The following is a 27,032-nucleotide window of genomic DNA, read 5'->3' as shown; positions in this document are numbered from 1 at the left end:
CTTTGACTACCTATTATGTTACCATTTAAAGTCTCTTTCCTAAACTGAGACGAAGGTTTTAATATTTGATTTTTATGTAGTTTTGACTTCAGATTTTCCATTCTACTATACTTCTCAGTTTTAACAATTTGTTTGCTGTTTTAGTTTTTTTTTTTTCTTAGTTTCTTTTCTTAGAAAATGCTTAGTTTCAGTTGAGGTGTTATAAGTTTCAGTGCTTTTGTGAAACAAGTTTCATGGAAGGAACAAGCCTGAACAAAATCCCAGGAAACCAAAACAGGTTTTAGAAAATGTTAATGACCATACATTCCAGGAAAGTATTCATTCAGTAAACACAATAACACAGATCTTTTCAAGCAAACTGTAAGGTCCTGCTTTTAAAAATTTATAGAAAATATAAAAAAACTTTATGTCTGTAATAATTTTACCCTTAAAAATAAAAATGTCAACTATCTGTAGTGAGTGGACCACATCAATCCTGGTTCTCCAAACAGAATAAATGTCTCTGAATGTGAGTAAAATGTCCTAAATGTCTCATTTCAAACTATATATTTGAATGAAAATCTGCTCCAAAACTGAAGTTGGTTAATGATACAAAACTGATATCAGTCATCAGTTTAACGTTATAAATAAAAAGGTTGAGATGGATGCAACACTAGTTCACCCACAAAGACCCATTCATCTGAAAAAAATTAAAGTGATGTGATTCTTTTCTTTAAATATTGCTATTTTTAAAGATGAATGCATTATTGAGTGATGAATAAATCCCCCTCTTCCTCCTTATTCAGGCATTACTCCCTCCCATCCTTCCCTTTTGTCCTTGGTTTCTTGTCTTGTTACCTTGACTTCCTTGTTATCTTCCAAGCCTTCCCTCTAGGTCTTTTACTCTCTTTATTCATGCATATTTCCTTCTTTTCCTTAACTATTTTCTGTCCACTCAACATTTACATTTCTTATATTACCATTTCTTCTATCCTCCTTAGCTCATCTTCTGTCTTCTTCAGCTTTTCCTCCTCTTTTCCCCATCCTTTCGCTCTCCGTGTCTCCCCTGACATCTTGTTTTTCCTTTTATCTCTTTTCCATTTTCAGCTTTCTCATATTTTCCCCTCTTTTCCCATTTATTCTCCTCCCCATCCCTTCTTTCATTCCCTCTATTGGCCTCTCGTCTTCTCTCCTGATGGAGTGAAAAAATGCCAACACACACATGGATGAGGTAAACACACGCACACATGCGCGCACACACACAGAAGCATGTTCATAGCCCAGAGGCAGGTCTGTCTGGGTCCAGCTTGCTCTCTGTTTACCGGCACCAAGGAGACTTTAGGAGACAAACACCATCTGTGGAGACATGGAAGAGCTTCATTACGACATCGTGTGCTTCTGTGTCTGTGAGGAAAAGTTTAAGTGCACCGGTCCGTTTCGGCCTCGAAGCGCGATCTGTGGTGACATTTGAGCGAGCGGCTCGGTGTGCGTGTGTAAATGGGAGTGCATGTAAATGTGTGTAAGGGGAGTAGCTACAGCGGTTTTTCGCCTCCGGCAGCCTCCCTAATGATCAGCCTGGCCATATGGTGTTGCCCTCCTCACACGTACACAACAGCGCATGTGCGCACACACACATGCACACTAGGGGACAGGGTTGATTTAATTCACAGCCTAGCAGAGGACCCAAAATTGAGATTAAGGTCAGATCTCTGCTTCTCATGAGGTGGACCGGAGGGGAAATTCGTCCCTGAGCACCGACTGCAGGTCAACACTCTGACAAACTAAACTCTCCACTTTAAAACTGTGTAAGAAAATTCTGAACTGCAAGTTACCTCAAATGGCAGAAATTATTCACCAGGCTGTCTGCAGGCTTCAGTCAAAATTAAGACTTTTTAATGCCAGCTTGAATGAATTTTAAAACAGAAAAAAACTATTAATATAGGGGCTTGTATGGGCTGGCAACCAGTGGTAAAAACGAACGTCGTCCAGCCAACTGATGATACATTTGCACTTACCGATGATAGACGCAAAAAAGGCTAATTACCTAGCAAGGGTATATTAGCAGCTAGCTAGCTACCGTCCGCCTCAAATCACAGAACGCAATGAAGATGCCTGTGTGCACTTGAACTACTGCCTGACAGAAAAGCTACATATAAGATTTCAATAGTCCTGCAATGAAAAATTTTAAGACCTGTGATTAACATATTTAAGGCCCACTTAGATTTTTTAAAATAAGAAATTAAGACATTTTAAGGCCTTAAATTAAGGTTGACTAATTTAAGACTTTTTAACGATGTGCGTACAAGTTGTTGAAGTTTTTAAAAGTGTACAGAAATGTACTGCAGAAATATTACCTTACTCATTCTTAAGTTTTGAATTTTCTTTTCTGAAAAGAAATGCTGAACCCATTATGGTCCGGGTGGGGAACTAGTGAAAATTTTAACAACTCACAACTCACATTCCTTTAAATTACTTATTTTGCACGGTGTGTGAAATACAGACACTGGAGAGCAATGTGAAAGCAACATTTATAAACTGACTGAAAAGATGTGTTAGATGAATTTGAAGCAGAAGTAGATGCTGTAATGAAGTCATATTGGGTGGCGGATCTTCTTCTCATCTATTACAGTTTTATTTCTTTCAACTGCTTTGTACTAGAACTAAAAACAGTGATTTTTGTGAGGCAGATGTTTGCAGTGACATGACTTCTGGTCAGCATGACACGACCAGTTACTTCCAATCACACATCCCTTATTATCACTCCACCTCTCTGCTGCGGTAGATGCTTGTTCGTGTTTACTAAACCCCGAGGCGACACTTAACTGAAACACTGAACTCAGCAGAACTGATAAAAAGCCTCTTGATCTCATTACCCGACACTCTTAGTTCGGCACATTTTCCACTAGGAGGACCAAATGAAGCCAGAAAACACGACGGGCGACGAAAGCTGCTGCATCTAATCAGCTTTATGGGGAGTGGGGAGGTGAAGAGGGGTAATCTACACCCACCCCTCGCATCCCCTTCACCTCACCTCTGCTAATTCCAACAAACACTGAATCAAGCTGAAATGAATGCAGGAGTTTGATCTAAAGTGTCAGTGTGTGTATTTCCGCTGTAAACGTGTTTGTTGTACCTAGTTTATACCAGGGCTGAAAGGTCACTGGTCCTTCAACACCTGTCAGCTTTAACAACAAACTGTGCTCATAATGTACAACACACACACACACACACTGAAGAAGCCAAGGTGACAGTACAGCTGGAGGATAAAACCTTCAGTACATTTTATAGCTCATCAAGTCTCAGTGTGCGGCTTTAACTCTTTCAGGAGTTTGATTCTTCATCCTGTGTGACCTTCAGGAAAACATGCATCCAGCATTTACATCAGAATCAGCACGTGTGTATGGGAAACGCCTCAAGCCAAGAAACAAACTGGCTCACTGGTCAGGCAACCTTGAATTTAATCACAAAAGGAACAAGATAACAAATTTCTTCCTGTAGTTTGAGACACACCAACTGCACTCTGTGAAACTATCTGCTTCATTGAACATTTTAAGTCACAAATGCCCTTGTATTTTAGAGGGATTTTAAGGTACAGCCCAAGTATTACATCCCACACAGAAATTTAATGGAGAGGTAGGACGACCTGAGCTAGTTTTTCATTAGCACTTTGAAAACGTTTAGCTCCCCCTAAATGTCTTTTTCCAGCTGTTTTGAATATCTACTTGAATAAAGTTCAACATCTGGGTCAGGTTTTGATAATCAGCTGTTAAGAATTGTTCTAATATTTAGACTCTTATTTTGAATGCTCTTATTTTGAAGTGGCTGAAGACTGTTTGTAGTTCCGCTTCCTCTCCACACATTCTCCATTTTTTCCAAGAAACTTAATTGAACAAATGTCAAGCACACAAACAAACAAACAAACAAACAAACGAAGCATGTAGAAAACTTCAACACAACCAATAAACAATAAATGCATCGTTTTGAGAGTCTTTGTTGACCAGCACTGACCCCCCAAGATAAAGAAAGAATATTTTCCCATCAAAACATTCAACATGTAGAATGATTGCTTAATAAACACAGAGTAGTTAATATTTTTGTAAAGGATGCATAAAAAAATGAATACAGTAGCTCTTAGATGCATTTATTTTTCAGTTAAGAAATGATTATTCTAAAAAAGACTAAAACAATGTGGAAATTCCTATTACTGTATAACTTTATTTCTGACAAAGCCAATAAGTTGAGACTCCAGCTTTTAATTTTAGTGACAAATGGTTGACGCTAAGCTAATCTTTTATTAAACATTGTTTGCTTTTCTTATCTATTTGCGATTTATTTCTGAAAACCTCAGCTGCACCATGAGCCTGGGACTAAAATGAAGCAAAAACATTAAACTCCATCTGATTCTCTCACGATCCCTGATCCGGTATCGTCTGTGTTTTTGTCACACCAGTGACTGCATGTAGGAATTAAACGGCCTGCGGCTCTGGACCACTCGGGAGCACAGAGACCAACATCAGCAGAAACAGACGTCTTAGCTCAAACGTCCCCTTAAACCTTCCTAACTGGTGGCTGGATGGTGAGACTACTGGGATTAACTCAAACCTTAAATCTGATCCTCGCTGAGTCAGCAATGGGAGTGTCAGACAGAAGTATCTGTTTGGGATTTAACTTGTTTTCGAATCTCTATCACTTCTCTATAAGAAATAATGTGTGTTTTTCATCATTTTGGCAGTAAATTAAACAAATTCACTGGCCTGATTGTAAGTCAAACCTGAAAGGTCAGTGATCTGCTCCAAATTATAAATGTTGAATAAATAATTACTATCAATTATGCAATTTATGGACTTCTATAAAGCTGCCCCTCTAAATATAACCAAAAATCATAACAATACAATCACATCTGACAGTTTTAGACTGGATGTCATGAACACTGGCCTCATTTTTTAAATATAGTTTTAACTTATGTAATTGACTATATTCATGAAAGGAGAAAATAAAAAATGACAAAGTCAGATCTGGATTAACATCTATTCAACTGGTGGGATACCTGAGGTTAAATAATTATAAAATATTGATAAAAAAATTATAATTTCATTTTACATGAGTGGACTGAATGTTAATGTCAGTTTTTTTATTACCTGTAGCTGAATGATGTGTTTTATACTACATGTTTCACTAAGGTTTATTGGTTTTTGTCCTAGAAAAGTGCAACCAAATGCTATTGATGCTTTCTCTCCATAAAACTAAAATGAAATCCTGCAGTATATACATATTTAACCAACACAGCATGTGTACTCCGCTGCGCTCCTCCCCTTATGCCTGTTCTCTGTCTCACTCAGAGTAATAAGGAGCAAAAACAAAAACTAAAAAGCAAAGATAAACAAATGCAGCTCCGTTCCCATTGTTTGTGCTGAAGCCTCATTAGATGTAGTTTGTAAACTCTTCATTTTTAATGTATGTTTATGGACCTGCCCGTATGTTTTTAATTCTTAGTTTGTTACAGTGCTTTAATCCTACTAATCATTTCATATAATATTTGTTTTACTAATTTTGCAAATTAATCTTGCAGCATTATTGCATTTTGATTGTAAATTACTGTCATTTAACTTATTTTATTACAATGATTTTATATTTTGTTTTGGCTTTGTTCATCATTCAAACATTTTTAAAGTATACTTTACAATAAAAGCTGAAGTAGACATAACTACATGGACTGTGACAATAAAAAAGAAGGTATTTTAGCCACAGCTGTGGTCTGTTTATAGTCCTGAAAAGATGCACAGTGCCAATTAAAAGTATTCACTCCCTTGGACCAAATCAACAAAATTCTAACTATTAAGTAGTGTTAATCATGCCAAACCCAATTTTACCTTTTAAATCTAATAACTTAGTTAAAAACTACAAATATTTGTGACGACTGATGAGATGAAAATCTGAAGACTACAGAACAGGATTATGTGTATGTGGCTAGCAGTCAATAAGAAAACCATAAATATGAAATATTAAAGAAGAAAATAAGTTATGAGACGCTCACCAGCTTTACTCCACTGACAGCCTTAGTAAAGAAAGTCTCAGAGGTTGGAACCAACACCAAACAGCCGTAAAAAACAAAAGTATGGAGAAAGAGAGGATATGCTTTTGTTTTCTGATGTTTTTGTCCTTTTTCCTCCTGCTGCTTATTGGTTTAGAGCGGAGGAGGAAGAGGAATGAGGGACAAACATAAACAAAGAGACAAACATCAAAACTGTCGACCTCAAGGGAGCAGCAGCGCTCGCTAACGAGCTGCGACAGCGAGAGAAGAAGAGGGAGGAAATGCGCGGAGGAGGTATGGAGAAGAAAACAAGGAAAGGAAGCGAGGAGAGGAGGAGGAAAGAGTGGCAAGACCACAAGAAACGGGAACCTGATTTTTTCAGCTAATTTAAGGCACTAAGATAAAGTTAGCACTTTTAGGTCCGTTTTATGCACATAAACATAGCACAAAAAATTGCAACTCCACCAAAAACGCCTCATGCATCTTCCTCTTACTGACCAGAAGGAGGCCAGCTGTACACAACAACAGTCCCAGACTCAACATGCAATATTTATAGTCAGACACTAAAACCACACACACTTCAACCTTTCTCCTCCCAGTTCATCAGCTGCATTTGTGTCATTTCTGGCAACACATTTGGCTAAATAATTCACTACGTAAACTGAGTTGGAATACAGTAGAAATAGAGTTATTACATTAAGATGTTTGTGTTTTAGTGCTGCCTCGTAAAGCAACACTTTATTCAGACTGTATATATTCAGAAACATAGCATACATGCAAGTAATGTCTTATTACAATCACAACTTATGCTGTATAAGGACATGTCAGTTTGCTTTCACAGCTGTGTATCTGTGTTTACGTCTTTTTTAACTCAGCCAAGAGCGTTGACTGTCCTCCAGCTAGAGAGGAGTTTATTTTCTGCACTGAATCAGTTTAGGACCTTAATGGGAAAGAACAGAAAGAGGCGTAATAAAACCAGACCAAAGTGGTCCTGTGTTACTCCTGCAGGACAAGATGACCGGATCAGTGGGCCTAGCAATCATTTCTATCGGTCATGATGGTAACAGGAAGCAAACATTTCTACAACTTTCATTCTGAGACGGTCTGAAAGTAAAAAGTAACACCTTTAAAAAAAACCTGAAAGGGCAGAAATGTGTTGTTAAAAAGTCTGGTAATAGAACAAAACAATGGAATAAATAAGAAACAAAAGTAGGAAGAGAACGACAAAATGAAAAGATAAAAGAAGAGCAGATGAGATTAAGGTGACACATGAAGGGAATAAAACTCCAGTGGTAGAAAAAAAGATTTATATAAAAGAACAAAACAAACAATGGGAATAAAAACATAATTTGTGTCACTTTGCCACAACTGAGCAGAGATCGATCCAAAAACAAAGCCAGATTCAGACTAACCTTCATCCTCGTCGTTGGCTGTGACAGTGATGAGGACGTAGCCCACCTCCTTGTCTTCCTCCACACTGACCTCGTACACCGGCTGGGCAAATGCCGGCGCGTTGTCGTTGACATCGGTGACAAAGATTCTGACGTAGGCGGTGTCTGCGTGAAGGAACAACACAGAGCGTCTTAAATCATCACTGAATTTAGGACCTTCAAGATGCTGCTGCATCAAATGTCTACATTCAATTCTTGATTTTCTTTTAGAAAAGAAAATGTACCCTAAAAGTATAGTTCAAATAAGACAATAAAAACCCACGAAGAGTGTGAAAAAACCTCTGAGTGGCACTTTTAAGACATTAATAGCATCATAGTTTTCACGTTGATGCCAAATTCTCTGTATCTTTATTATGTGTATGCAGTAAGTGAATGAGATGATGACTCTGGGGGAGTACCTGTGTTGGGCTGGCCCTGCTGGCCCGGTCGGGCCGACTCGGAGCCATCCTGCGACTGCACTTCGATCAGGTAAGAAGCTTTCTGCTCACGGTCAAAAGAAGCACGAGTTACTACGACGCCGCTGCGGGAGTCGATGCTGAAGTACTGAGAGTCTCCACTCTCATCCTTCAGGATCGTGTAGTGGATCTGAAGAGAAGACGCAGAGAACAGGTCAACAAAGTAAGAGAAGAGGATGTAAAAATTCAGCCCAGGGATCAGAGTAAATGCTTCTTACCATCCCATGCAGGCCCGAGTCGAGGTCTGTCGCTGAGACCTGAGCGACCGATGTGCCAATCTGTGCTCCTTCAGGAACCGTGGCCTCGTAGGTGGATGACAGGAAGAAAGGAACGTTGTCGTTGACGTCTGTAAGAGAAAACAACGAAAAAAAGAGCAATTCATTATCCCTAATTTTCCTGAATATTATTATTTTTCAGAACATAAACTGTTGTGTCTACAAAAGCCGATTAAGATGGATTTAATCCAGACCAACTTTTTGGTTTGTGCAGCATTTTACTCCGTCAGAGACGATCAAAGAGCACCAGAAATGAATAACAGAGAAACAAGCAAAACAGAAACGTCTTTGCTCTGAAGTTCATCAGAAAAGAAAATTGGAATGGGTCTCTCCTTGCAAATAAAAATTGAGTTATTAGCAAGGAATTATCCGCATAACACCCTGAAGTGTCCACAAAGAAGCTTGTCAGCTCACTTTCAAGCTCCGCTAAACCAATTAGAGCATCCAGAGTGGGTTTGTTCAAAGCCAGTCAAAGTCAGGAAGTGTTTTCTCCTCTTTTCTTCCCTCCACCCACCCGCCCACAGATTCTGATTGAGAAATGAGTCACTTTGGAAATGAGGCAGCATGGAGCTCACACCGTTGATGTTTTTCCTCTTTTCTTTCTCTGCCACAGACGACCGACGGAACCTCATTACTCTCAGTCCTCGTCGTTTTCCAGGGCTGTCGCTCATTACGTCTGAGCTGCTCCTACTGATGGCTTCTGCTCTTCACAGATAAACTGTGACTTTTCACATGCAAGTGAATATGCAATTACTTTTATGTGGCTCAAACTGCAGTAAATTAGAAAACGGGGGTTCTGGATTTAAAAACAGAAGATCAACCGAAATAGATTTTATTAACTGGCCCATTTGTGCTCTGCTCACGTGAGGTCATCAAAGATTTAGTTTTTGCCATTGCATCTTTTCATTCTAGCTGCTTGTGGTTTGGAAGACATTGAACCTTAAAAAACACTGACATAACACTCATAGCTTTATCATTTTAGAGATATATCTGACTCTACAAATACAGCTCCAAAGTCTTTAATAAATTCATTTCTTGCTTGTATTTATTAAGATAGTATGCTAACGCTAACATGCTTACTTTGTTGTGACATAATTGTGATCATTAAGTTTGTAACATATTTCAGTTCGGTTCTAGTTAACAATGTGTAAATAAAGCTTAAAGAATAATGTTCGTCTGCTGCTTCATAATCTTTTCTGTGAACAATGTGAAATTAACGATAGACCAGCTAACATCTCCACACAGTGAGCAGCACCAACCAAAACAGTATCTTTTACCGTTAATGTCATTGTACAGGGCAAAACACACATTTTTTTGGAGAAAACTCTAATTGCTTAGGTCAATACCATAACATGCATGAACTATAAAACAGTCTTGTAAGGTAAAAATAGGCTGTAATTTAAAAATACTGACTGTCTGGCTTCTTGATTAACAATTTGAATATCGCTGACATAAATAAACTATGTCATCAATTACAGGCATCCAGAGTTGAATTTGATGAAAGGTGAAAACACAGCTGAAATCCTTCGTTTGCAAAACAATTTATGTTATCCTCGCCTTTGCCATTCTTACCTGTCACATTGACGTAAACAGTGGAGAAGGATGCGAGAGGCACGGCTGCGACGTTTTGCACACGCACCCTCAGCGTGAAGAAGCGTGTCATCTCGTAGTCGAGGTTCTCGGCCACCAGGATCGACGCCGAGCTGTCTACCCGGTTTGGTTTGATGTAGAAACGCACCGGCATGTTGGTCTCTGGCACCAGGCCTTCCTCCAGGTTGTAGGTCACCCTGGGATCGCCAAGTGGAGACGTTGCCTTGACGGTCTGATTAGAAAAATAGATTTTATTTGTTAAAAGTGCCAGTAGCAAAAAACATGTGATCACAGTTCACTTTGAGGTTACCAAGTTCTGCTTTTATGCTCCTCACATTCGATGTTGCAGGTTGGATCAGCTGGTATATATATAATGATGATATATATAAACTGTTCTTGTTTAAATCATGTACTTAAAGTTTATTATTTGATGTGTGGTGGATATAGAAGGAGAGAGGCCTTAACTTAGACTGAATGTATTCAATAGTGCTCAGGAAAAATATGAAACGTCTTTATGGCTCAGCTTCTCTTCTGTGTATTCAGCTTAAGCTTTGAGTTTATATTAAAGTCCAGAAATAGAGACAAGTTCCAGTTTTTCACTGCGAACCTCAGCATAATTCATAGAGAAAATCAAGCCAAAGAGGATTCGTGACGATGCGACGCAGCTGGTGTCGTCTTTACAGCCCTTCATTATGAAATACATCCAAACGCTTCCTGATCTATTATTACAACAGAAAAATTCACTAAAATACACATCTACATTTCAAAGAATGCAGGATTTTAGTGACCAGAGCAGAATTTCAGCCCTTTTATGGAAAAAGCACTTAGAGAGAAACCCTGAGCGCATAATTTGCTTTTATTTTTTATGTAGTAAGCTTTTGTGTGAACTCCTGTGAGTTTAAATTGTCTTAAGTTGGTCATCAACTAGCACAGGAGCTTAAACTGATGTTGCTTTAAGGTTAGATTGATGCAACTACTGGCTGACCAAGAGTTTCAAGGAAACTAGACTCTCATTTCCACCATGTAAGAAAAGAAATAAAATCCCAACAAGACGTTATAATTTAGAGTTAATTCATAATTTTCACTTTCAGTCCTAATGTTGAGATGGAAAGTCTTAATTTTGACCTTCAAAGTCATAATTAAGTGATATAAAATCATGAGATTCTAAGTGATAACAGATTCAAAGGCCTAATTTTGAGATAGAAAGTAATAATTTTCACTTTCAAAGGCGTAATTATGTGATTCCAAGTCATAATTAGGAGATTCAGTCATGATTTTGACTTTCAAAGGCATAATTATGAGATTCAAACTCAATTAAGATTTTCACTGGTATAATTATGAGACAGCCTCATTATAAAATTCAAATTATAACTAAAGTTCAGTTTAGTTTTCAGATTAAAAGCCATAATCATGAGATAGCAGAGTGAGGCATCTTTAAGAAACATAGTGACTGTGTAATGATGATGTTATTTTTATATTCTTTTCATGGGAGAAATGCCCCTAAAGTCACAGATTATTGTGTCTGTGTGCTTGTTTGTATTTGTGAGAGAAGGTTTTTAAGTATTTTGTCCTTCAGAGATTCCCATCCATGCTGCGTAACCAGTTTCCATAATTGAGTCAACTCACTTTACAGTTCAGCCTTATGACCTAAGCAGCACAAACACACACACTGACAGCGTTGGAAACATAATTTAAAGCAAATGTCCATTAAAACAGTATAAAGATAGTATGTGCATCTGAATGAGACTACTCCTGGTTCCCTCTCTGGCTGGCAGGAGGAGACGCCAGAGGAGATCCAGATCTACGTCTTCTGTAGCAAATCAACACAGAAACCATCTAATTTAACAACCTTTAAAAAGGTTTATTATCATTCTCAATAGATCTACTCAAATTATACATTAGAATTTCCTAAACCTTTTAGAAAATTGATGAAGGATGATGCTGCTGCATTAAAATTTGACATCTTTTACTAAGGTCTCAGCACCATGTAACATAACTTCTATCAACATTAGACAATATAAACACTTCACCTTGTTTATCTGTAGATCATTTGTGGAAGGTGCCCCAGTGTGCAGTCGATGTAAAATCATTTCACTTTGGTAAAGGGCATGCTTAATCTATTTCAGCACAAAGAATTGGTGCGTAGAGAAACTGGCTTGCTCAATTGAAAAAGAAAACATGACCTCCAAGCAACTCCATATATTCCTGGAGTTAACATGCCTTCCCTGAGTGAGAAATGCTGTCAACATCTTTAAACACCAAAACCCTCTCAGCCCTCTCCTTCCAAGCGACAGTGACTCCTGTGTCTTTGTTTTCGACTTAGCAATTTGGAGAAACAAATGCCGTAAGAAAACACAGAGATTCCTGGTTATAAGGTCGGCTCATAGTGGAATAATAAATTAACGTTAGATAACATGACTTATACGCCATATTTGCTTCAATTACTTCCCCCAACATGTTATTTACATCGCTTTATATTCTTAAATAGGTTTTCCTCTTTAGTTTGATTCTTAAAAAACCATTTAGGTTGAAGGTGTGTTTGAGTTTCCAGGTGAGAAGCCGTGTCCTGACATGTCGGTGCAGCGCGGCTCAGCCCTGCAGAAGGCCAGGGCAGCGGAGCGTATGGAATCAGTGTTAATGAGGAATCATCTCATTAGACATCACTGCAGTGTGCTGAAGCTAAACTGATCAGTGTCTGCCATCTTCTCCCACACAGATTAATGCCCGTGGAAAAATGGCTAGAGATGGCTGGCAGCTGGTGCGGCTGGTGCTGAGACTGAGGCAGCAGCTGGAACGCACTTCATCCTTTCAGCTTCACTGCTAAAAGTTAGTCGCTTCAAAATGCTGAAGCAAGGTAAGTAAGTCTCAAACTAAAGTTGTCCCTTTTATTTTCAACCATTAGTTTCATCTCTCATGCAGATGAGTATTGTGTTTTGCTTGTTGAGGGGTCTAGCAGTACACAAAAATAAATACTTTGGTCCTAAAGTCCTGGTTTGATTTGTACTTCAGTTTTATGTGACTGGATGGAAGGAGATGCAAAATGGAAGAGAAAAGCTGATACCTGAGTGAGATATGGGTGACTATATGATGAACTACCAGTTAACTTCCAGAAACAAAAAAAAAGAAGCACTGAACTAAAAGTAGAAATGCTTAAGTATTTTTGTAGTTTCTGTTTTCCATATTGTTTCATAACAAATTTTTTTATGGCTGTATGATGTAGCAACATTTCTGCAATGGTGGGCACACTTCCACTAATCTGCTAATTTGCTAATAGCAGAGCTAATTTTTAACTTAGCACTACAGGTAAGCTTTTTTGCCAACTTTGAAAACATTTAGTACTCTAGATAAATTGTAAAGCACTAATTTACTTGGCTGTTTTATAAACTTTCAGTTGAATAAAGTACTGAAGTTTTGGTAATCAACTGTATTTCAGAAGTGGGTGAAGAAAGTTCACACAGCAGATCTGCAACAAGACAATATGGAAAATCTTAATTCATTGTTTTTTCATTTTACGTTTTAATCATGAAACCTGGAAGTAGAGTGAGGATTATCTTTGATAATTTTGTTTTCTCCTCACTGTACAATCTAATTCTTACTTTATGTTTTCATAATTGTATTTTGTTGGTGAAAACCTGCTTTTGCTTGCCTGTCACTTTGATGCTGGCACACCTTGAGTTTCCCCACTGAGGGACAATGAAGTTTTTTTCAGCAGTCAGCTTCTTAAAAAAGCAGATCCTGGAAAGCAAAACTGGGCTGCAAAAATGAAATATTATAAAGTTAAGCTATAGCTAAAAGTTCCTGTTCCATGAGAAAACACAAACAGGTTGGAGAAGAAAGCAAGAGGAGGAAGTCAACTGATGAGGAGACTATTACACCCTGAGTGGGAGATGACAACAGCTTATTGATATGGAGATTTAACACAAAGCACCTTCCACCACTGCAGCATGTTTCTCCCTCTGCCTCGTTAACAATGTGATTAACAGACCTTATTAAGGCTGCTAAATTTAAAACAACAGTTTCTCCTTGGTGCAATAACTCACTGCAGAGGAGACGAAGGAGGAAGACAGAAGGACATATTTCAGTCCTTTGAGTGATTTGTGTAAGTTGTCAGATCTGGTATATTATACATTTAATTAGCTAAATTGATTTCCTGCACAATGGGTATTGCTACCTGAGTATAGGTTTAGTGGTTGTTCGTTAGATTCTCTTTTAAATGGCAGGCAGTAGCTGCTTTTACATTTATCATTTAATTGTGCAAATGGGAATAATGAAAATAAATCTGCTTAATGGAAACACTCAAATTTTGAAAAAACAAACAAGAATTTTGATAGAAAGTTCTTGTGCTAGTATGAAGTGATTTTTCAGGCGTTTTAAAAATTAGTGCATTTCACAAAACTGCAAACACTTTTTTCACATCAACCAGTCATATAATAAGCAATGTTGAACAACTAGCTGTGTTTCCATTACAAATATGCTGAAAAAAACAAAATTTTGCCATTGCTATATTCCTATTAAATAATGAACAATATTAAAATGACACTTGAATAAGTTTGTTGACGTAATAAGTCATTAAAAAGCATGTCGTCTCATGATCCTCCAACCACTTCCTCTTGACTTCTTTGTCTTCTCCGACAGAAGATGCATCCAGTTATTGATCACTTATTTCTACACTTCTATCTTCTTTTGCTTTCTTTTTTTATTTTACATTGAACAAAGATTTTGAAAGATGGAGCACAAAACCCATACCTCAAATCAGTGTTTCTTTTCTAAGATTATTATATTCAAATATAAGTTGAGAAATCTTAAAAATGAGGTTTTAATTGTAATAAATGGTCAAATTTAACAACTGTTCAAACAGAAACAATCATTAATATTCGCACAACTCCAGGTTCCCTGGTTTTCAAGAATATAACAATTTCGTTAAAGCAGTTTGAAACTAACCCTTGCATAAAAATCCCTCTTAATTAATACTAAAGAGCCGTGAAACCCTCTATAAAAGCAGGATATTTGGTAATTTAATGGTTTATTTAGAGAATACAGGTGTTTGTCGCACAATGCCAAGTTGAAAAGACATCAGCAGTGACCTTAGAGAGGCGATCAAAACTATTTAAATTTCATCATTGTAAAACATGAAAAAACATTTAAGACAGAAACAAAAGTCCCAGTAAATTCACTCCGAAAATGTGCAAAAAAAATAAATCCCCACATCACCCTTACATTTCCATCATTCCTAAAGCCATATAAACACATTCACTCCACAGAAAGAATGCAATAAAAACCAGTGGCTGCTATGTTCATCCAAGAGAAAGAGAAAACTCATATTCTTTTATATTTTTCACGCTGTCAACCATGCCTATAAAAAGACTGAAATCAACAATGTGTTAGTCCGTTTCCTTCGACTCCCCCTCCTCCCACCACCTTTCTCTCCCTCTTTCCCTCCCGCCTCCCTCGCACCGTCTCTGTCAGGTTAAACACAATAATTAAACGTCTGTTTTTCGGAGGTGATGGGAGTCCATTGTGATGCTCAGACAGCAGGTGTAATTTTCCCCTTCCCCTCAATCATCTCTGACAGATGGAGCGTGTGGGTGGAACAACCTCCAATCACCAGCAGCACTTTTCAGGACTTTCAGCAAAAAATGTTCTAAAAGGAGCACAGAAACACACACCGACACACGCCCAAAAACACTGTTTGAAAACTGACTAACCTCCGTGAAATCGAGCAGCTGGAGGGTGAAAACTCCTCCACCTCCAAAACTAGAGGCTTAGGAAGAGAGAACAAATTAGGATGGGGGGATCAAAAGAGGAAAAAAAAGAGAAACCCTTGAGGTCTACAAGCAATACGCGTGTGTGTTGGTTGCTGTGAGTCAGGTGAGACAGACTCGGGGCGGGTTTGTTGTTTACTCGGCAGAAAAGTGCTTGGTGGAGCTCGGCTAAACGTGCTGACACAGAGACGAGGAGAAGAAGGAAGGGACGGATGAGAGAGCAGGATGAAGAGGAAGAAAGAGTGTTTCCAGCCTCCTCGGGGCGCTCTGCACAGGCATGACGAGGGATGGAAATGAAAGAGAGCTGTTTCGCTGCTGCAGGAGAACAACTGGGCTTAAATATTCCTGCTTTTTTACGTTTCCCCGCAAAACGTGTCGCTTTACAACTCGGATCAGCACAAGTGGTAATTTCCTAATCAGCAACAATTGGGGACAACCGGGATAGTTGGGATCTTTTTGAAGAAGTTGCAAAAGATATTCCCAAAAGAGCCTAAAAATCTGGGATGAGAAGCGAAAACTTTCAATATTCATTATTTTCTTTTTCAACCCATCTCAAAGAGCAAATAAATTAGATATTAGTCCTGCCCATGTCACTCAAGTAAACACAGAAAACAGGACTGGAGATGGGATTTTGCAAACTGCTTCTACTAGAAAACAGCAGTTTGGAAAGACTCTAAGGCAGAACCACTGCTAAGGCTACGTTCACACAGCAGATCTTGAGGCTCAATTCAGATTTTTTGGCTGAAATTGTAATTTATTTATTTTATTTTTTTGCGTAGTTGTTCATACCTCTAAACTAATATGCAAACTGTGCATTGCTTGCTTATGGGAGTAATAATGGATGCTGCCATTTATAGAGTGATCTTAAAGTTTATGCAGCAACAGGAACTGACAGTATAAGCTAATAAAAAAAGAGAGCACAACAAGTAGCAACAGTGTTTTGTGAAACTTTGCAATGTCTGTAGAGAAGTCAGTTTGGATGCTTGGATGAGTGAGGACTGGTGTGATGTGCTCTATTAGAATAGACTTAATACATAATTTCATAGTTTTCAGCCACTGTTAGTGTCCTGGTTTACAGTGTGCGGCTTCTTCTGGTGCAGAATTATGATGTATGTGTCAATGAAGTAAAAGTTGGATTAAATGGCTGCAAACACGTTGAAAACAATCAGATATGTAACATATTGAGTTCCTGTGGAAGAGGATTAGGGCCACTGGAAAAAAAACATAAAACAGTTCTGACTTTAATCTCAGAATTCTGACTTTAATCTCAGAATTCTGCGATTAAAGTCAGAATTCTGAGAAAAAAGTCAAAACTGTTGTTTTTTTTTCCAGTGGGCCTAATCCTCTTCCGTAAATTCCACATGAAGATGGCACAAATCAGACATTTTTTTCTTTTTTGGGGTGAAGATATCAGAATTGGGCCGTTCAGACAGTCATGAAAAAGTTGGATTTGGGCCAAATATGGGAGAAAAAAAAAGTCTGATTTGAGTCAGTCACTTGCTGTGTGAAACTAGTCTAAATGTGAATCTGCATTTTTACTTGGTTATCATAATTATCACAAAGAAACCTTGACTATATTGCCAAAACTATTGGGTCACAGCTCTAAATAACTGTTGACCCAATCAGTTCAATGGCTCCAGGTGCACATAAGCTGTAGACTGCCTCTACTAACAGTTCAGTACCATGACAAGATGTTCAGCTGAGAAATGTCTTCCCTTCTAGAAAACCCACAGTCAACTGTTAGTGATGACGTAACAAAGATCAGAAATGACAGCATTGCGGTCATGAAGTGGTGGGTCAAATAAACTCAGTAGTGCACAGAGTTCATGAACTTTCTGCAGTCAACAGTTACAGACCTCTAGAAATTATTCTGCCTTCTCATTAGCTCAACAGCATTTCACAGAGAGCTTCATGGGAATCAGTTTCCATCACTAAGCAGCCTTTCATCACCAACAGCAATGCAAACTGTTGGATTGTCACATGTGTTATAAAGTCAACATTTGCCTATTTGTGGTTTAGCATTCACAAATTTGCTGAAAAAACTTTTCGAGTTACGTTCCACAAAGCAATATTTCTGTCTTTCAAAATCTAAAAGGCTTGTTGCATGATAACTGTTTCAGGGATTCCTACGGAAACAAAGATATTGAGAGTGACTTCAAATGAAAAGCTTCATCTAACTGGTGACGCAAAAGTGTGTTTAAAAAAAAAAAACAAATGCAGTTAATGTTCAAATTTAGTAAAAATGTTTTGCATTAAAATTGTAAAAAATACACAAAGTGTGCTCTAAGTAAGTAAAATGTGATTGGAAATATATTTTCAAAATAATTGTAAGAGGTGTAATAGCACTGATGGGGGCTCATATCAATACTCATTGTCTGCAAGTGATAAATGCCCAAGTAAATCCTGACATCCGCAGAAAAATAATCATGCAAACAATTTTCTGTGCAGCTTGGATAGAATCATCCCTAAGTTTTGTCTAGTAGTTATGAAAAGTCATAGTTGTTGTAAAATCGTTTATTCTGTTTAAGCATGTAATCTGAAAGTGTTCTGGTTTCTGACTCACCACTATCTTAGCATCTCGGACAGTGTTTTCCGGCACAGTGACCCAGTATTCGGGCTGATCCCAGTGGGGCGGCTGGTTGTGAACGTTGGTGATGATGACGGTCAGCTCCACAGAGCTGCTGCGGTTTCCTCCGTCTGAGGCCAAGATCTGCTGGTTGATCCGGGACGTCTTTAAGCAAAAAGGTAGAGAGATTAAACACAGTAAAATTACTATTTATTTGGTCTGTGGAGAACCAAACGTGTGCTTACATAAGGAGATAATTGTTAAAATATTGACGAGTCAGTAATATCGTCATTCATATTGACGTGTAAGATTTAGATTTTAAGACGATGATGTGCAAAATCATTATCAATATATTCTGTCATCATTTACAAAGGCAAACTTTAAGTTTCATTAAACAGTAGGTAGAAAACATAATTTAAGGAAAAAATGAAGAACTTATTTCCAGAAGAATTCATACGCCTGTAAAGCATAAGAATTCTTATTCATATTTTGGTTCATTACAACAACAGGTGTTCATATCATTTACTGTAAAAATTAAAAAATGTTATAGTTAGTTGTATTTAGTCTGTCTGAGCTAAAGTTTTGCACATCTGGGCACTAACATTTCTGCCCATTCCACAAAAAAGCTAAAACTAAAGTCAGGTTGGATTTTGGAAGCATTTAACCTGCTTACTTACGATTCGCAATAGGATTTTAGATTGGCCTTTGACTAGACCATTCTAACACACAAATAAGCTCCAACATAAATCATTCAATTACAGCTGGATTTGCAACTCGAAAGCAGAAGTAATAATAACCTGCGGACTCCTGCTGTGTTTCTGACCTGTGAGATTGGATGGTTGACATAAATCCAGCCAGTGTTGGGGTTGATGTGCAGGTAAGCTGGCTTCTGGTTGGACAGTGAGTAGGTGATGGCCGCATTGCTCCCCTGATCGTCGTCGTGTGCCGCCGCCCGCAAAAAACTAGTTCCAACTGGAGTGTCCTCTCTTAGGAAGTCTGAAAACAGAAAAAGGTTTGGTTTAATATACAGAAAGATGCAAGATATAGAGCATCGTGCTCCACCCAGAATCCCGTTCTCACTCAACCATGACGAATATACTTTATTAAATTTGACGGAACAAAGTTTACCACCACATTGTGTGGCTGTAAGCAGACATTATAATAATAGAAACGCAGCATTGTGATGTGTCAGCAGAGTGTCACCTCATTTTGTCATTTCTGGGTCTCATTCTACAAAGTCAACATGCATTTTTATATTTATGAATATAACCTCAAATCCTGCTGACTGCGGCGCGTGTCAGTGCTGATCAGACAACCAAAACAACGAGAGGAAAGGAGGTCGACTGCAGCATTTTCTCCCTGAAATGCTGCTTTTTCATCCGTTATGTCGATAATATTTTCCTTTGCCTATTTGGGAGTCTCTGTGAATGCATTACAACTGAAAAATCACCTCATATTCTGATAAATATAATGAGAAATCCAATTTTAAAAAAAGTCTTTAAGCCTTCACTGTGACAAACAGTTTGGACTGTGAGGCTCCACTGTAATTTAGTTGTTTTTAGGAGATGTTGATAAAAAATAGTAATTTTCTAAGCAGGTGTTCCATCCAAGCAATCTGTAGATCCCCATAGCACCAAAAATGTCACCAAGAAGGTGAATAAAAGGAAAGTATTCACCTTTTTACAAATCAGTTGTGATCAACAAAATGTAGCTTTTTTGACAAAATAATCCCCTTGATGTCAAAGTGAAAAGAGATTTCTACAAAATAATAGAAAGTTCTGGGGGTTGGTCTTCTGTGGCACGTACAACTCATACAGCACAGAGAAAACTACACGAGAACGTATAAGTTGTGATAATCTAGTTATTTTAGTCCAAATGGAGGACTTGGCAGCTCACCCTGAAGAGGAATAAAAGAAAGTAAGGTGCAGAAGTTCATTAGACATTAACAAGCACAATAAATGTACAGGTCCTTCAATCACACATACCAGACGATTTGAACTTGACACAACCTGCGGTTATATCAGGCGACAAGTTGGAACTGGAAGATGTTAAAAACAGGAGAATTTGCACTGCTTCTTCAAATTATGGTCTAAAAAATAATCTTATTAAAATGGTATGTCAGGTTTACCTCAGACCTATAATTGAAGTTAATGAGCCGGGTCGGATTGGGCTTGGACACAATGTGTGCAGGTTTTGGTGGACACCAAGTCACAACAAACACTCCATCCCTCCTATAAAGCATGGTGGTAGTGGCATCATGCTGTGGGGATGATTCTCAGCAGCAGCCCTGGAAGGCTTGTGAAAATTGAAGGCGAAAAATGATAATCAAAATTCTGACTTTGGAGAAGTCAGAATTTGGAGAATTTTTTTACTCCCAATTTTGACTTTTTATTCAGAATTTGGAGTACAAAGTCAGAAGTCGTAGATTATCCAGTAAAATATTGGGAAATCGGCTGCTTCGGAGAACATTTATTTCCAGAACTTGAAGCATCCAGCTGAAACTATACAAAAACGGTGCAAAGACAGCAAGGTGCATGTTCTGGACTAGCCTAGTCAAATCCACAATGAGTCACAGTTGCCAAAAACATTGAATATAAGTTTGGCAGAGGCTGTTTTTGCTTCTCCTATTTGTTAATGTTTGCTGCAAAATCCAAAACTTTAACGCAAGTGCTGGATTTTTATACTTCTATCCTAAGTTTAGAATTACTTTCATGTTCACAGATGTCTGAAAGTCGTTTCTGCAGCCGGAGGATACTTCACAGAAAACAGACTTCTCTGCAGGAAAAGGGAAGTGCCGAATATGTTAGAGCTATTAGAAAGTACGGAGAAACACACACCAGCTGCTTATCGCCGCCCCGAAAGCCCAGAACCTTTGCACGGTGTTGCATGTGTATTAAGACCACAATATGAATAATAAGCCAACTAAATAAAAGTGCTTTCTGGCAGGAGAGCATGCAAACACTCACTAACCAGCGGTAAATAAATTCATGTCCCAGAAACATTTAAATCTGCCTCTTAAATAGTTAATGAGCCACTCTGCGCATTTCTGTAATCGGACGCGGAGAACTTCTGACAAGACGCTTATCAAAACACATATTTGCACAGACAGTAAACAAACACAGATCCATGGAGGCTCGCTGCGAATATTTCATCAGTATGAAGAGCTTTCCAGGATTACAAAGATGCAGATTAGCAGACGTCAGTGACAACAAACATGAGGCTTTCACGTCACCTTTTTCCTGTAAACATATTCTGGACCAGATGATGCTTCGTGTTGAGCTGGAAATGGACAAATAGTCCACACACGTCCCCCAGCTCATCTGCTGGGAATGAGAATGCCTTGCAGCAGCACTTACACTGGTAGCGGCTGTTTTCAAACTTGGGGTCGTTGTCGTTCTGATCCAGGATCAGCACCGTGATCTGACAGATGCCAATCAGTGGCTCTTCAGCCTGATCGGTGGCCGTCACAGAGAGCGTGAATTCCCTCTGACGCTCCCTGTCAAAACTCACTGCTGTGGTGATCACACCTAATAAGACACAATTTACACAAGACACCATGTTAGGGCTGAAACAATTAATCAGATTAAGATGTCAACTAGCCTAGTGATTGATTAAATATTCACTGGATTCTACAGACCCAGTAGAAAGGAAATTTGCTAAAAGAACAACATAGTTAGATCAGTATTTAAGCCAAAACTGTACAAAATATATACATGTTGCACTTAAGATGTAAATATGTTCAACCTAGAATCCTTCAAGTGGCAGTTTTAGCTTCACTCGCTTCAAATTCAGAAAAAAAAAAAGATCTATTTAGTACCTTTTGCTGTCCACTTATTAATTGATTAATCAATACAATAATCATTAGATCAGCTCCACACTGTATTGATATCAATACAGTATAAAGGGCTGAGCTTTTCATATGTTGAAAGCATTTTTAGCAGCAGATGCTGCAAATGATTAAACATTCACTATATGAATGATGTTATAGAAAAAAAAGAGTTTACTTTGTTATTTTAAAATTTGTTTAATTATTTCTAATATTTTACAAAATAAGTTTGTGGTTATATGGAAAATCTGCAGAATGTGCAATTTTTTTACCTGATTGTCAGAATTATTGATAGAATAATCATTTACTAAAAGAATTGTATATATTATAATTTTATCTAACTGGTTGCTTCTTAGTTTATTTGGGAACATTAGGTCTCTCTTTAGAGCTTACCAGTGTGAGGATCGATATCAAATCCGGACGACACACCGTCTCTGTGCATGATGCCGTATTTGACCTCTCCGTTGACCCCCATGTCTGCGTCGTGAGCCTCCACGCGAAGCACGAACGTCCCTGGCGGCTGGTTCTCCAGAACCGCTGCATTGTAGTTCTGACACTGACAGAAACAAACGTTACAGTCAGGGAGATGAAAAAGCTGTTGATGCGTTTTTATCCATAATATGGGATAAAATGTGGAACCTCATCAAACACAGGCTTGTTGTTGTTGATGTCGTTGATCCCAACGATGACCTGTGCGGCGCTGCTGAGAGGATAGGGACCACCGGAAGCATTGTCATCTGTGGCGGTGATGTTGAGGACGTATTGCGGGCCCCTGAGTCTGGGTGGTGGGCTCCGTCGCAGCTTGATGATGCCTGGACGCAAAAATTTTAAAAATCCTAACTGAATCTTTTTTTTTTTTTAAAGAGCCAAATGTTTTTATATTTTCAGAAGCATGGAAGGTTTGAAAAACGGATACTTTCATTTATTTCACCTTTTCTTTGCAATGAGCAACTCAAACAGAAAATTAAAAATGACATTCTGATGCATACATTTTAAAATAATTTTAAATTCATGACAGGCAGCTTAAATGCGAAGGTAAGCTCTAAGTGTGGCTGTTGGACACAGGTTGTGTAACTCTGTCAGAAGAAACATGTTGATGTAATTAAAAGAAAAATATGCAGACTGCAGTTTTATCTGTTGCTTTTCAGTAACCACTCCCTTAGTATGGTGATGCCAAAGCTATTCAGAAAGTTACAGTAATTAAGTGGCTTAACTCCTGTAAAGCTTTGAAAAGAAAAACCCAGACAGTTGGTCGTCTGATATCGCTTTTATTTAGTTGATTTCTATGTAAAAATGGTTAGATGCAAAAAAAAAAAGCAAACATAACTTCTTATTTTATTGCAAACCTTTTGACAGAGCTGAATAGCAGTTGTCAATCTGTATCAGTGTATTTACAGCAAGGTAAGAATAAAAACAAGATTAGTGAGACACTGTATATTGGAGAAGGTATACATCTAGCAGTAACCATGGAGAAAATGCACTACCGTCATGTAGCCTAGCTAGCATGTACCAAAGAATTGATTAGCATCTAGGCTTTAAAACATTTAAGACTGCTCCGATATAAAGGAAATTCTGTTTATGACATATAAATCCGTTGGCATGATTGTAATTAAATTTAATCTCAAACTTAATTTGTCAGATTTGGTAAAAATCAAAAAACACAGGAGAAGGGAGAAGGTATGAGTCGGTTTAGCTGGATGTTTCCAGCTTATGTTAATAACGCCATATGGGTCCCAACTAGATGAGCTACTTTCACAGAAGAAACCAAAAACAACTTGGAGAATACAGTCGCAGCTGCTCCGTTCAATTCTCCCATCACTCGTCACTTCGACGTCTAAAGGTGATTAAGTGACGTAGCTAGTGATGCTCAATCGGTCGCGAACGTTTTGGCTCCTCACCGAGTTTCTTCATTATAAGGAAGGGACTACAAACAGCAGCTCAAAGAGCAAATCTATATGAGGGGTGGAGACTGAGTGTGAAAGTGAGTGAAAAAGAGAGAAAGAAAGAAAGCAAGAGACAGCGAAAAGTGCCGTTTCGCACTTTCCCCCTTTGGTTGCTCAGCTCTTACTCTTTCTGTTGCTCCGCCTAACGGAGTCCGCTCGGCTCACCGCGGAAGTTCGTTTCGATTAGCATGGCAGTCTTCTGGCCAATCACGTGCGAGGATATGGGATCATACCATTATGTGAAAAAAGATAGGGGGGCAGACACAACAGTCAGACGAGTCCATCCCCTCGGTTAATAGACGAGTGCGTCCCAAAAACCCATAAACATAACTGACATCTGTAAGAGAAGCAGCATCTGGCTGAAAATTAAAGATATTTTAGAAAAATAAATTATCATTCTGGGTCTGTTTGGTAGATTCGTTTGCAGTGTTCATTTGTTTTTGTTACAAGGTGTCTTTGCTTTAGAAATCCTGTTCAGCAGCATCACAAGATTGTTTTTTTGTTTGTTTGTTTGTTTTTTTTTTGTGCCAGATGGCAATACATAAACTTCTCTGGAGGAAAAAGAAAATTAAAAATGTTTCCGTAAACAGAAAGTATAACAAAGCACCCGGGAGCTACTGCTCAAGTTGCTGCGGTTGTTTCTGAGCCACAGCATCCACAATGAAAATCCTGCTGGTGAGTATAAATAACAGCGGACGTGTTGAGTTTAAAAAACACTGGAGATGAAAAGCGGCGCTGTGATGTTTCCTGCTCTGTGGGTCAACAACAGCAGCGACTGTCAACTGAAGCAACAGCGTGCGAAAAACCCTCACATTATTCCAACTCAGGTGTAAAACAAATGCCATTTTTCTGCGCTAACAATCGCTGCGGCATTAACATAACAGAGAGGCATCGCAAACAAACAAACAAGCAGCTTTGGTAGCAGCATGAATATAGACACGGAGGCTGAGAGGGCGCGATCACATCTACATGAAAATACTTCACAACGCTTTGAAGTGACAAAGCAGAACATCCGAGCAAGCCAAAGGCCATCTGCTGCATGAGTGCAGATGAGTGTGTGTGTGCCTGCGTGTGTGTGTAGGTGTGTCTGAGTGTGTGAAAAAGAGCGGTAATACAACATTTATGTGCAAATGTTCACATTTATTTCTTTTTGTGCATGGATGCATGAGAACAGTGGAGCAGTGCATGTGGCTACATCAAAGAACTGACCCCCAAAACTTTGACCCTCCTTAAAAAAAAGTTATGTTCAAACAGAGCCTCCGGGGAAATAAAGTTTAAAGTGGCAGAAAAGAACGGACAACAGAACCAAGGGCTTCAGATTTAACCGGCATTTAATTTACTCTGACCAACAAAAAGTGGGTTAGCAGCAGGGTATATATTATTTTTCCAAGCTTTGGGCTTGTGTGCAAACTTTCTTCAAGACTAAGCGAAGAAGAAGAGTCAAAAAAAAGCTAAACAGGGACAAAAGTGATGCAAATATTTTTGATATAAAATCCTCTCCTAAGAAATATTAAAATCATGTAAAGTGATTATCAATTCAAAAGACATTTGTTTAGAAAAAGGGCAAAAGTTATTTATACCTTTTTCAACAACCATTGCAAATGTATTTTTTTGGTATGACAGCAATCAACTTTTTTTATGTTTCTACTGGCATTTTGACAATTTATTTTTGGTAAGGAGCTCCAAGCCTCACTGTCATCACCTTAAAGTTTAGGTCCCTGCACAGATTTACTGTCAAATTTAAGAATAGAATAAAAAAAAGACATTTAAACAGAACCTGTCTGATAACACAAAGTGGGCTAAAAGATCTCAAAAACGAACATTTCATGTCCAAACAAGACCATACAAAACAGGACGGCATCTTAAGCACTGCAGACTTCACTTACCTAAGGTTTGTTCTCATGATTCAAGTGTATACTTGAATCAAGTGTGTACTTTGCTCAGGAAAGAGATTCTGAGCAAAAATATAATCCATAAGAGAGTTTCAAGGCCAAAACCACACAAGGGACTGTCTCACCTTTGCCAAAAAGCACCTTAATGATTGCTGATTTGCTGCTCTTGCTGACATGACATGGACATCTGGGAGACAGTCTTAGTATATAATTTATGTGGAAAGATTATGTTCAAGATTTTTCTAGAGAAAACCCACTTTGTGTGAGTCTGTTCTGTCTGCTTTATTTCTGCCACCTTTAAGAAAAAGAAACCATGTTTTTCCCATTCCCATCCATCCATCCATTTTCTTGCACCCTTTCTCCCTCAGTAGGGTCAGGAGGGGTGCTGGTGCCCATCTCCAGCCAACGTTTCGGGCGAGAGGCAGGGTACACCCTGGACAGGTTGCCAGTCTGTCGCAGGGCAACACAGAGACACACAACCATGCACACACTCTCACACCTAGGGGCAATTTGGAGAGGCCAATTAACCTGACAGTCATGTTTTTGGACTCTGGGAGGAAACCAGAGTACCCGGAGAAAACCCACACACGCACAGGGAGAACATGCAAACTCCATGCAGAAAGACCCCAGGCCGGGAATCGAACCCAGAACCTTCTTGCTGCAAGGCAGCAGCTCTACCAACTGCGCCACTGTGCAGCCCTTTCCCATTCCCATACAGAGGAAAATTCACCAAAACATCCTCCTGTGTTGCTCATCAGGCCAAGCAGAGCCCACAGCTCGAACACCTGCACTGTAAAAAGATATGACGCTGTGGCTGGCTCTCTTTGGAAAGGCCCCTGGGAGGTAATGAAAGAACGCCGTGCCAACATTTTCCCAGGCTTGAAAGACAGAAACAGTAGGAGGAACAAACTGAGGTAATTTTCAAGGAAAAAACACATTTTGTCAAACAAAACAAGCTGCAAGAAAACCAGAATGCAAAAATAAAAAAGTGTGGAGGACACCAGCCATCACATCGGCACTGCTAGAGCAACAAGAGGTGGACTCCCACATGCAGCCTTTCTGCAGCTATATGAACAAAGAGTCTGGTGTGTCAATGTCATGCTGCAATGAATTGTCTTGGACGTCAAAGTTCAGATCTAGGAGTGACATCACACCAGAAATTAGTGATTTCTAATGTCAGAAAACAGAAGGAATTTACTCATATTTGTGGTGCTAACTGTTCTTAGCAGCAAACATCTTATTAAAACCAGAACCGCCTCCTC

General features: G+C 38.7%; 1 protein-coding gene across 1 annotated transcript in view; it reads right to left on the bottom strand.

Annotated features, from left to right (window-relative positions):
• LOC103477590 (neural-cadherin) overlaps nt 1-27,032 on the bottom strand; it is a 137,214-nt gene that overhangs the window by 34,353 nt on the left and 75,829 nt on the right. Inside the window, exons 8-16 of the mRNA XM_008430788.3 lie at nt 22,575-22,747; nt 22,329-22,491; nt 21,466-21,636; nt 18,933-19,105; nt 18,107-18,274; nt 9,764-10,013; nt 8,135-8,262; nt 7,860-8,046; nt 7,423-7,566 (exon numbers count right to left, since the gene is read on the bottom strand). Coding sequence (XP_008429010.2) covers nt 7,423-7,566; nt 7,860-8,046; nt 8,135-8,262; nt 9,764-10,013; nt 18,107-18,274; nt 18,933-19,105; nt 21,466-21,636; nt 22,329-22,491; nt 22,575-22,747 — 1,557 coding nt within the window. The remainder of the gene's footprint in view (nt 1-7,422; nt 7,567-7,859; nt 8,047-8,134; nt 8,263-9,763; nt 10,014-18,106; nt 18,275-18,932; nt 19,106-21,465; nt 21,637-22,328; nt 22,492-22,574; nt 22,748-27,032) is intronic.

Source organism: Poecilia reticulata, chromosome 16 (assembly GCF_904066995.2).
Source record: "Poecilia reticulata chromosome 16, P_reticulata-male-v2, whole genome shotgun sequence".
NCBI lineage: Eukaryota > Metazoa > Chordata > Actinopteri > Cyprinodontiformes > Poeciliidae > Poecilia > Poecilia reticulata.
The sequence above is the reverse complement of the archived record's forward strand: the minus strand, read 5'-3'. Positions and strand labels throughout refer to the sequence as shown.